We start from the raw sequence: 12,402 nt of genomic DNA, 5'->3' as shown, positions 1-12,402 counted from the left end.
AAAAGCTTGTTAACCTGCAGAAACCGTATGATCTTTTTAGGGAGTACAAAATGAAGGGAGATCACCATCTTGATTTATCTACGTGGAGCCAGACTTCAAGGAGTTCAAGACTCCAGATGATATAGCCCTAGGAGTCATCAGGGAATAAAATCCTCTCCCCTGTGACATGGTCTTGGTCAATGGAGAGGAAGCTGTACCATGTCGGACATACTCTTTGTCATATCATAACGGGATCTTTAAAAATAAAGATTTTTTACAAAACATTCATTTGTTGATGGTCAAAGATGAGTTAATAAACTCTTGAATGATTTAAGTACAAAAGTGCAGATACAGTACCTACTTATAGCCAGCAGCCATATCACCCTGCAACTCACAACTGGTAACCCACTGAAGCTAAGCAGGTGTGATCCTGGTCAGTACTTGGATAGGAAAGGTTGCTGCTGGAAGAGGTGTTAGTGGGGCCAGCAGGGGGGCATTCACCCCTATATGGGTTCTAATGCCCCAGTATAGTGACGGGGACACTATACTGTAAAAAGGCGTGGTCCTTCGGATGAGACATAAAACCAAGGTCCTGACTCTCTGTGGTCATTAAAAATCCCATGGCATTTCTCTTAAAGAGTAGGGGTGTAACCCCAGAGTCCTGGCCAAATTTCCCATTGGCCCTTACCAATCATGGCCTCCTAATAATCCCCATCTATGAATTAGCCGCACTAATAGCTGATGTGTGATGAGCGTTCTGGTGCACTATGGCTGCCGTTGCATCATCCAGGTGGATACTGCACATTGGTGGTAGTAGAGTGGAGTCCCCATTACCTGTAAACCTCTTTGAGTGGTACCCAGAAAGCACTATATACTGTACATTTAAGCAATTACTATTAATTATAAAAATAGGCAGGCCGAGGCAGATATAACCAGACTAGAGGTTTAAAAATCCTAATGCAATTTACAGTATTTATAGTGCAGGAAATCATAAATAAATACCACATCCAAAATAAAAAACAAAACAAAAGCCTAAGTTCTTTCAAGCTCCTTACTACACTTCCTTAACTATCATGACAAAGCAGCTACACTGCTTACCAGCCTTAGCTAATGTCTCACCTGAGATTCTTCTCAGAATTTAGAATTTTTCAACACTTACACTCACACTACAACACTTTTCCCCAAAACTCACAGATTCCTCAGCCCTTGGTCAGTCCTTCTGCCTCTAGTGACTGGTGTACACAGGGGTTCTGTCCATAGCCACCTCAGACAAGAAAGGAGGAATAAGATGCTGCTCCCAGTTGCTGGAATAAAATTTGGTCAGGTGATAGTCTAAAAAGCAGGAAATGGAGGTATTCTGGGTTGGTTAATCTGCCGTATAGAGACAGTGAACACTCACCAGAGGGAAAGGGTGAAGGAAGTGCTCGACCAGGGAATTGTGAATTTCAGAACCTTGAAAGGGTTAATTTGTGAGGATTCTCAAAGTGAAACTGTGAGGTTGAGAAAAATCATGAAAAGAAACCAAACTGTTTGTTATAAGAGAGTGGTTCTCAAACTGTGGTACGCGTACCTGCAGTGGTACGCGGAGTGCCGCCAGGTGGTACGCCAAATGACCCTGGAACTGTGCTGTGTGCGCTGAAAAATCGGGACAGGTTTTCATATTTTGTATTTTAATACGTCGAATACGCAGCCTACGTACTACGATACAGTGCGCGCTAATACTTCAGTGGACACAAGAGATACTCTGTAATTCTATACCACTCTATAGGAATGCGTGCTATGGACGCAAGTGACCAATTGTATTAAAAAAGCTACTGTATCTCCAGCAAATAGGGAGGATTTAAACCCATCAAACCCAATTAGTTATACTCTCAGCACAGACAGAAATCATGTATTGATTGAGGAAAGGCTTCAGTCAATTAAAAAAAAAAACTTTGTAGTGTAGCATTGTGCAGTTGAAAGGACACAAGGTCAAGGCTGGGGAGTATTCTTTGTTTGTTTAAACATTTAAATTTCCCATCTTGAGCCAACTATCGATGCTTAATGAGATGTTATGGATACAAAGTGCTCCCTTGGCTACATATGATTTGTTTTGATGTTAAACATCCTTCCAACCAAAACTGACAGGCACATTAGCTTTGAGCTACTAGTTTTTAATCATCAGAGGGCAAGATATGAATAGAGATCTATCACTTAAAGCGATTTCTTCTACAGATAGCTTTTAGCTTCCCTTGATTTATTTTAAAGAATTAATGACTATCCGTATAATTTTGAATTGTTTTATGTATTCCTTTGCATGTTTAGTATGGCAACATAGTGCAGTCAAAAATGTTCATTACTGGTGAACTGACTATTCAGGTGTACTACCATAGTTTGCTTCAAACACTTGAAGCATGAAAAAGTTATTTGCATAGAAGATTTTCTTAGAATCTTAGAAGATTTTATCTGTGAGTCCACTGATAGGTGATTTATACCGAAAATCCAAAAAGGATAAAAGAATCCAATCTTGGAAATATTTTATGAAGCATACAGATACACTTTTGTGTATTTTCCGAAGTCTGTTATAGGCCTTTTAGCACATCAAATTTAAATTGTATTATCCCCTGGTGGAAATTTGTTTTACAGCACAGTCCAACACAACAATACAAAAAAAAGAAGCAAACATCTCCAACAAGGAATACAGTACAACAGTACTGGGAGGAGATAAAAGAGTATGAATGTGTGGCCTTGCGACCTAAAATAATTTGTAATTATTCTCTGGAAGATGAGACACATACAGTAAGTTATTTTTATACTGCAAACTTTACATCAAGCACTAAGTGCAAAGAACAAAGCAACACATAATTCCATAAAGCAACAAATACATTCTTTAAAGTATAAGGGTGCCAATGAGAGGTGGCCATTTGGCCCATCTTGCTCTTTGTGGGAGTTTCTTACCTAAGTGAATCTAAAACTTCACTGAGCTATTTCTTGAATGAACCCAGAGTTTGTGCCTCAACCACCTGGCTGAGAAACCTGTTTGCAGTTTCAATACAGATTTCATTTAAAGTGTAGCAAAGATCCACATAGAAATTCCACAAAGAAGTAATTCCAATCATTTATAATACACACTTTTCTTTATTTACAACTGTAAGACAACCAAAAATGTAGATTCAATATTTTATCATAAGTCACAGACTTAAAGGTGTTTTTCCAAACACAGTTGTCAATTGTCAGTCATCCAGCTATTTGCAAAAACCACGTAGTCCAATAAAGGAATATAATAAGTCAGAACCTTACATGGCAGCATGATTTTGGACTGTGGGATGAAATTGAAACTCTAGGCAAAAAGCCACATAGCTATGGGGTACACATGCAAACACCACACAGGTGCCTCAAACTGGAATTAAACCCAGGATTTAAGAGATGTGAGGCAGAAGTGCCACCATTTGTCACATTTTTTACTATTATCCTAACGGTGAAGCTTTTTATAACTCTTTAATCAATTAATCAAACCATTCAGATACAAAGATAGTCCTGTTACCTCCTGATAATTATACCAGCAGTACAAAATATACCATATAATGATAGGCTGAGCATATAATTTAATATACTAAAAGTACAGACCCATCTTGTAAATCAGAATGTAAATAAGTTATTAACCAATAAAATATTGGTTCAAGTATCTCTTTCAACTGTTACCTCTTGCCAGGGCTGTTTTCAAGGCAGCTGATATTGCAAGGATATTTTTTCTTACAAAAATATATTAATTGGCATAAAAATGTCATTGCACAAGCCACCAAGAACAATATTCAAAAACACAAAATAGAAGATACAAAAAACTGCTAGAAGATTTCAATTGCATTATTATAGTATTTAGTCCCTTTACATTGGTTACAGAAAATGCACAACAAAAACATGCACAAAAAAAGATTAATAGAAAAATCCACAAATGGGGTGGGAGCTGCATTCTCAAACATTCCCACCTCTATAATTTATGTATTAATACTCTCAAATTATCGCTATTCTATATGACAAATATGAACAAAAAAAACAGCTAGACTACTCTGACCAAAGTAAGTTCCCCCAATATTTATGTAAGTTACAGCACGAATTCAATGTAAATCTATATGGGGAAAAATGAGAAATGCAGGACCAGTTTAGTAAGAGTTGTGGAACTCTATTTACAATATACAGTTTATGGTGACTTTGTGAGGAATGGAATTAAGCCCAGGTACACAAGGAAATCATCCTACTAAACCACCAAGAGGGCCACCTGCCAAGGTAGTAATGTGCTGTTGCATGCATCCCTAAGAGTGATTCAGAGGGTATGTAATATTCGTTATTTCCATTGTTATTTCCATAATCACAACAAACACTTTCTATTTAACAGGATATATCATTGGTAAGAAGTTAAAATGGAGGTTTTTCTTTAAAATCATTTTGTAAGTGACAATTCCAAGACCAATGAAAGAAGAAAATGTGAATTGTTGAACATAAAGATTCAGTTGGCATTTTATCAATCAATACTAACATTAAATCTCCTGCAACAGCAATATGTTTGCAACCTGGCCAGGAGGAAACCTTTCCTTTATACAACCTTTCCATATGACCAGCATGATTTGGACTGTGGATTTTTTGTGGAAAAAGTTAAAAAAGACGCTTACAGATATCAATCACTTTTTCAAAAATATTTTATTTGTTGCTAGTGATCCAGGTACAAGGAGAATGGATTTATTTTACAGAACAAGAACTAAATTTGTAAAAGTTTTTTTCTTGGACAAGGACATGCAAGGGAATACAGAAGTTTGTTTACAGAAAGAGAACAAAATGTAAAAACTTTAACGTAGGCAGGGTGTCTCCATCCTTCCCAATACTGTACAGAGAAACTTCATCAGACAATATTTTTTTCTTTTTTTCTTTTTTTTGCAAAAGGCAACACACAGAATGGCTACAAAGAACCAACAATACTGTATGAAATTAAAAAAAGAGAGAAAGCCAAGAAAACTTTCATTCTTACAAGCAGAACACTTTCCTATTGTCTTGTCAGGCAAAGAATGTTTTTTTTTTCTTTCAAAGGCCTTAGAAAAAAAAGCTTCCTTAGAAATAAGAGGATACTTAATGGCTTACATGCAAATTACTGTGTGGTGCTCCCTTTTAATTTACTATATTTTTCTCTAACAATAAATTTGACTCACACCCTTAATGACTTCTCGTATCTGATAACTAACCTGGTTTATCATAAAAATGTATATTCCTTACATTGTATGCATTTATTACAATATAACCTTGTATTAATAAATATAAAACAATGCTATGATTGAAAAGAAAAACAACATTAGAAATGCATGAGCCCTGTTGATATTTGTTAATTTAGTCTTATGTCACTAAATGTTCACTTTTTTGTTCATTCATTGCACCCTTGTATAACAGTCTGCTGTAAGTTAAAAAAGGATAACACTTAACAGAAAGAAAACTGTAGGCATCAACATGCAATTATACAAAAACCAAACAGCTTCAACGCTAAAGCTAAAATAACCTGAGATACTTGTTGCTCCTAATTCTCCCATATGCTGGCCCCTAAATAAGAGTTCTTGAATCCTTGTCGTAAGATGGCAGAAATTAAAAAAATGAGTGAAACAAAACAATTTTAAAACATAACAGTTTAAAACTGTTTTAAAACAGTATCTTTACTACTGTATATGAAAAAGAGAACAACCATTAATCCTAAAATGAGAAAAATGTTTCTGAATCTCTTGAGTAACCTGTAATGATCTCATGTATATACCTAAAAACAATATAGGACCAGTGGCATATGAAGTTTATCTCATCATGAACTAAAACTTAGAAAGTGTTTTGAGTGGTACATACAGTATACCAATACACATGTTATAAAAGCTAATATACTTGGCACTGCTTGATAACATCTAGTAAAAGATCCAGAATTCTCCAAGTGCTGTTCACATGGTGTTATGCCACCATGGACATATTATGGCCTTTCACTTCACTTGTTTTTTTCAGAAAACACATGTACAGTGCAGAGAAATCTTTGTCTGGACGAAGCACATGGCCAGCATCTTGTCTTACACTACTCTTTAGTAATCGGCCTGGGATGGTCCTTACCGCAATTACTTCACCAATGTTTAGTCATGCAGCTTTATGTTGTCTGTGCTGGATCCAACACAAAGACACTGGAACATACTACATTTGCAGTACAAATTTACAACTTGAACTAAGGACACCAAACATACATATGTTTTCCAGTAGCTTTATAATCAGCAGAGAAACAGGTACATTTTTATTACTACTTCCATTTTGTTTTTTTGTTTCAAGATAAATATTAACAAATATAATAGAGGTTTTGCAACTTTGCAACATTGTGTTTGAAGACAAAACATGCCAGTAAGTCATGGTATACACTAAAGTTCATTAGGTTTGAAGAGCTTTATTTGAACTGGGAATGATAAGCTATTTTTACTCAATGTTGTTTCTTCATTTGTTAATTAAATTGAGCACAGAAAAGGCAAATTATTGCAGGATATGGTCATTTATAGATGTTGGGAGGCTATAAATAGAAACCACAATAAGGCTAATAGTTCTGCATACATAAGAAGACTCCTGCCATTGAAGTAAAACTAGTGCTGAGAGTCATTTATTTCTTCAAAAATAACCAGTATTTCCAACCTAGGGCTGCTACTGTTATTGGCAGTTGGAGGACATTATTGTTAGAGAGCTTATACATTATGATTCTATGGCTGTCTGAATTTTTGTTAAGTATGATACAAGTTAGGTCCAAGCATAGGGCAACCTGGTGTTTGACATCTGGTCTACCGGTTCCTTCCAGAACAGTCTGGCCACAGATATAAGAGTGCATCTGCACCACTGCACAACGAACTGATGCATCAATAAGTGTGCCGCAGTCCTACAGTAAAAAACATGTGCTCTCTTCTTATTTGATTAATGTAGACATCCCCCTTTTTAAGAAGCAATGATGTTTTGGACGACCTGCTGTCTACAGACTGGTGATGACTTCACAGGGGACTCCAGCCATCCATCTGGAGATGACTTTGTCACCCCCAAATAAAAAAACTGACAAATTATGAACACCAGGTATATTTCAAGTTTTTAAGACTATAAAGGGCAGGTTTAATTCCTTGTGAGAAAACAAGTCAGAAGTACTCTTGACTGGTGAAAGGTGGTGATGCTGCACAGAGTGAGCTGTCAGCAGTGTACATAAGCAAGCCTATGCACCTGACTGCCTAGGGGTTTAAAACTGCAAAAGTGCTGTCTCTTTATTGATGGTGAAAACTATTTATGGTAACTCCTGATGTAAGAAATCATGGAAACTCTCTCTATATATGTGTTGCCATAGACAATTTTATGGAAAGTTGTATCAGTGATGACTTGGAAAAATACATCCTAAATGTAAAAAAGCCTGACCATCCTCACCATGCATTATCATTAGCAAAGTAAATGAAAGCTGATGGTAATAAAACCCATCTTATAATAATAAATAATGTTTTCAGCAGGAAAAGAAGTCTAAAAAAGGGTGAGGGTGAGGTGTGTTCATAATATTAATAACACAGCTGCTGAAACAGCCACCAAATTTATATAGTAGGCAGCAGAAATAACTTAGTATGCAAGGAGCACTCTAAATATGTTGCTACTAGGTGCTGCACATACAGTAGGTAACTATCAAAGTATGTGAGTTATTTCTTTTCAATAGTTGATGTGATGACCTAAAAGAAAAAAAAGAAAAGGTCTATTTTTGGATTTATGAGTTGCAAAATAGTAAACTTTATCTAAAATAAGAATATTTAATAGTGTGCAATATCTATACCAAAGGGTCAGTGAAATCTGTTCTACACTTATTGAACACTTATTCATCACAGTAGCTATTTTTGTGAGTAGTTAAGATGTTCTATGTAAAGTTACAAATTCAAGATACCGAGGGTGCCAAGCTAATGTGTAGCTAATGTTCTAGTTTTTATGTTTTTCCACAGAAGAATACCATTTAGATACAAGACCATCCCCTGGCATTTCAACAGTAAACATAGCAGAATACAGTTTTAATTGATCACATTTAACATAAATGCTATATCCTTTATTAAATATCACCTAACATTTATACATTTGACAAAACTGGAAAACGCCCATTTGGGTGTTATAAGCTGATTTATAGTTTTGTCTTTTTCTTATGACTCATCAACAGGGATGGAAATGATTTCTTGTTTGATACAGTACTTTGTGTACACACACTTTGTCACAAGTGCTTCCCTGCATCTATTTGGTTCTAGTTTTCTAAACAAGGTGTTGCAGCCAACAATATAGGCATGTCACAAACTACATTCATTAGTCTAATTACTTAATCAGCACAGGTGGGAATATGGAATAGGTGTTTCCCATTCTAATTATTCTAAATTGTCAGTAAATTCTACTTATTTTAAGTAAAAAGCAAATAAAATGTAGAGAAATAAAAACAGAAATGTATTGAGATAACCACAGCTGGGATAAAACTCTTATGAGCACTGTGCTTTAACAGCAATACCCTGCAAAATAGAAATGAAAGACTAAATCTGCATTCCTTCTATTTCTTTCTGATATTTTGAACTGTAGTTCTCTGATTTTAATTAATAGTGCATATTACTAACACCATGGAACAACACAAAGAGAATAGTCACATAGCATTTAAACTCCTTTTATAAGCATGTAAACATAATGAAGATGATGTTGATTGATTAGAAAAAAGTTTTGGGGGGATTTCATCACCTTTCAGGATGAAAATAATATTTAAAGATACAAACAGGAAAATAATGCCATCTCTGGAGGTGAAACTCAAACAGATTAATGGGACATTTTGAAGTCAGGTAAGATTATTATTGCTACATAATCAAATACTGAAGTATCTCTTTGAAGTTATTATTTTCTTTTACAAAGCTTAAGCCAGGGTGATTAAAGCTTACAGTTAGACCCATGTAAAAAAAAAAAAGGTAATTCCTGGGGAAAAACAGTGACCATGTATTCATTGGAAGGAACATGGCAGCCAGCTCACAATCACCTGATATGGAAACATAGGAAAGCAACAGACATTTTCCTTGTCTTTCATTTCTCATGAGCATCCAGAAGTTGCAGGGCCAATAGCGAGGACAAACAAGCGTTGAAGCTGTATGTTGCAGTTCTAAGTCTTGAATTGTCAATTAAGCTGTCAATTATCATTGATGAATGCTTAAAAGTGGGTAGTATGAAGTGAGGCTAATGTCTGCCAGTATAAGTGTTCAAGAAGAATGTACAGCTGCGGATGTTTCCTTTATCATCTGATACAAAAAATACAGCCAGGTATTTAAAAGCATGCAGGATTGGCGGGACTGTTTACAATAAAGCTGCCAATAAAACATTGTGTGTAACGACATAATGAAACCTGTCCATATTCTGGATTCATCTGGGCAATGCACTTAGGCTCCTTCCTCTTTTGTTTTCAGATTTGAAGGCCAACAAAAGTGACCTCACTGTGCAGATAACCATGTTATCAGTAAACAGATATTTTACATCAATTTGAGCATAGACATCAAGTAAGGGGATAAAGAATGAAAGATGTGGAGTCCTAGGATGGCATATATACAGTAGGAAACTAGTCATCTGATTAGAATATTTGCATATATGAGGGAGTTCTTCAAAGTAAATATCACTACCTCCTGAAGGAGGTTGGGCATACTTTCAATTGGGGTGTGACTGTAAATGTTTTGATTACCCATGGGGTGTTTGTGGTGAGTTACAGCACCAGATAAGTGTGTAGCACCAGAGCCTGCTGATTTACATCAGGGATGTTTATTTGGAGGCGGTGTCTAGGGGGTTCTGGATGGACCTTCAGAAAAGGTCATGGATTCTAGTCTTTTTAGAAGCTCCTCTGGGCTTCTTTTTGTTCTGTTGTAACTGGCAGGACGCAACACAAGTCTCCAGCAGGGAATTGATATGCAGTTGGAACCTTGATAACTTGATTTATCAGGGACCCATGCCAAAAACAAATCTGCATCACTTTGCTTTGGAATAGAGTTAAGCCACAAATCTGAGATCTGGTTTTTTCTTCTGTCAGGTCAAGGAGAGTTCTATTAACATGGCATGGTATACACCTAGTCAGAAAATCCTCATGGCTTGTGACCCTGCCGCATTATATTTATTTAGATGAAGCATTGTGGTACTGCACTGTCTGTTTAGATATCAGAGGTCATGAGAGGCCCAAAAGTGCAGTTTTACAAAGTTGAACTAGGATGTCATTTCAGAATCAACCAGTTGCTCCCTTAATCTTTGTAGCTAAATGCTCTAACTCCTCTAATGACACTTGGGGCTGAAGTGGGGCTGGTCAAGGATGACCTGAAGTCCCTGAGAAAATTTAGTCTAGTCAAACCTGGGAAGGATCTAGTGAATTGGGACACTGACCAGTTCTTCAAGCAATCAAGGCTCTTGTTCGACTAGCCACTCCTAAATAGAGATCATCCTGTCTATAAGGGAAAAGCAGGAATCATATACCTTAGAAACCACATTGACTAAAGTTGTTTCCTGCTCTAAATCAACATACTAGGTGCTGTTTGCTGTTCTGCTGAAGGAGCTTGTACTTTGGTCCCTGAAGCTGAAGTGTAGGTTGGAGTGCTGGACAGATGTGCCTGTGTTAGTACTAGCCAAATGAGACTGGCCATGACTTGAGGGAACCACATTAAAAAACAGCAAGGATACATTCTTCAGCTTAGTAAAAGCAAGAAATTACTCAAAGACTATTGTTTCTCTTGAAATAAATCAAAATGAAGAAAGAAGAGAAAAGTCTTTGTGCATTGCATAGATTATTCCATAAATGAGATGCGTTTCATTACCTTATCATGCTCTGTAGATAGCTTTGATAGAAACAACATGCATTACCCGTACCTTTTTATGAATTGAAACAAAACTACAAATACGCAAATGTGGCATTATAATGAGTGTTATGGTCTTTTAATCACTTCCCAGGCAGCCCCCACCCTCCTTTGAATTCACACTGGGAAAGGTGCTATTGACAGGAGCAGGCTCCACCAAATGAACTGTGATGCCCATTGAAGATTTATTTAGTGTGTGCCATTTGAACCTCAGCCATCTCTGTGTGCACCTGTTCTCTTCCGCTCTACACTAATACTATGATTTTAACAGATACACCTGCCACTATCACAATCTATTTCTAGCCTTTTTAATCCTGTATATGTTAGGTCTAGATAAATACCACAACCTTCCTTGGGGTGCTGGCCCTTTCCAAAGCAAAACCTCTTATATATATTTTTTTTTTTAGTTTACAGTACAGAAACTCCTCTTCACATTCAGTCTGGATTCTTCATGTTATCAGGAGTTTATATTTTGTGCTTATCACCAAAAATTGCAGTGCAAAAACGATAAACAATAATAATAAAAAATGTTATATAATAAAACAATTATTTTATGGCACCACAGCCTATCAATTCACATATAGTACAAATGACCAATAAAAACAGACAATATCATATGAAAAAGCCAAAACCGAAGTGAATTTGCATAGCAATGCAACAACGGAAAGATTATTTACAGAAACAAAATCCCTTTGTCTTGAAGGGCGAATTTGTACTTTAAAATTACTTTTTTTATTTTTTTTTCCTGACAAGAAATAGTTAAGGTGGGAGGTGTGTTACTTTATTTTAAGGAGGCTAAAACAGAAATCAGCATCAGTGGGATATGTGTCTGTGTGTCTTTATATCACATTTACAGTTTTCCTTTTTTCTTTGCTAATGGTATATAAATAAGGGAAAAGTTCATTGCACCAACTGGTGTTATCACTTCGGTGGGTGCTGAAATGGTTTCTCATCCTATGGTGTTTCTTTTCCAATGCACTCTGAAAAAAAAGAAAAGAGACAGAGCAGGGATTAGCATATGCCATTTTTTGTTATACAAATGTGGCCCAGTTACCTTGTATCTGATTTCTGAGCTTAAATTTAAGGACACACAGTAGTTCGTGGCAAGATCAACTGCTCTACAGTAGGGATTTGTTTCTGTTTCTCTGTCTATCTTTCAGTTATGCAATTGAACAAGTTACTGGGTTCAAAATTCCAATTTAACATGACGCTGGGGTTCTACAGAACCAGGGCTGGAGGCAATGCATGAGAGAGAAGCAATGACAAGAAACACATATAGTCATGACGTCCTGAATTATCATATTTTGATTCCTTTGAATGATTACTTTATGGCCGGCAGCCATATCACCCTGCAATTCACAACTGGGAACCCACTGAAGCTAAGCAGGTGTGGTCAGTACCTGGATGGGAGACCTCCTGGGAAAAAAGGTTGCTGCTGGAAGAGGTGTTAGTGGGGCCAGCAGGGGGTGCTGAGGTCTGTGTGAATCCTAATGCCCCAGTATAGTGACGGGGACACTATACTGTAAAAAGGCGCCGTCCTTCG

The 12,402-nt window shown here is 36.6% G+C and overlaps 1 protein-coding gene across 2 annotated transcripts in view; it reads right to left on the bottom strand.

Moving 5' to 3' along the window:
• Positions 1-4,634: 4,634 nt before the first annotated feature.
• The window catches only part of robo2 (roundabout, axon guidance receptor, homolog 2 (Drosophila)), a 623,900-nt gene continuing 616,132 nt past the window's right edge, over positions 4,635-12,402 (bottom strand). For both annotated transcript variants that reach the window (XR_015940079.1, XM_088639708.1), the window contains one exon: positions 4,635-11,839. Coding sequence is in view for 1 of the 2 variants with exons in the window: in XM_088639708.1 (XP_088495834.1) it covers positions 11,838-11,839 (2 nt within the window). In the remaining variant the exon portion in view is untranslated. The remainder of the gene's footprint in view (positions 11,840-12,402) is intronic.

This window comes from Lepisosteus platostomus, chromosome 7 (assembly GCF_059453375.1).
Source record: "Lepisosteus platostomus isolate fLepPlt1 chromosome 7, fLepPlt1.hap1, whole genome shotgun sequence".
Lineage (NCBI taxonomy): Eukaryota > Metazoa > Chordata > Actinopteri > Semionotiformes > Lepisosteidae > Lepisosteus > Lepisosteus platostomus.
Note: the sequence above shows the minus strand (reverse complement) of the source record. Positions and strands in the feature narration are given on the sequence as shown.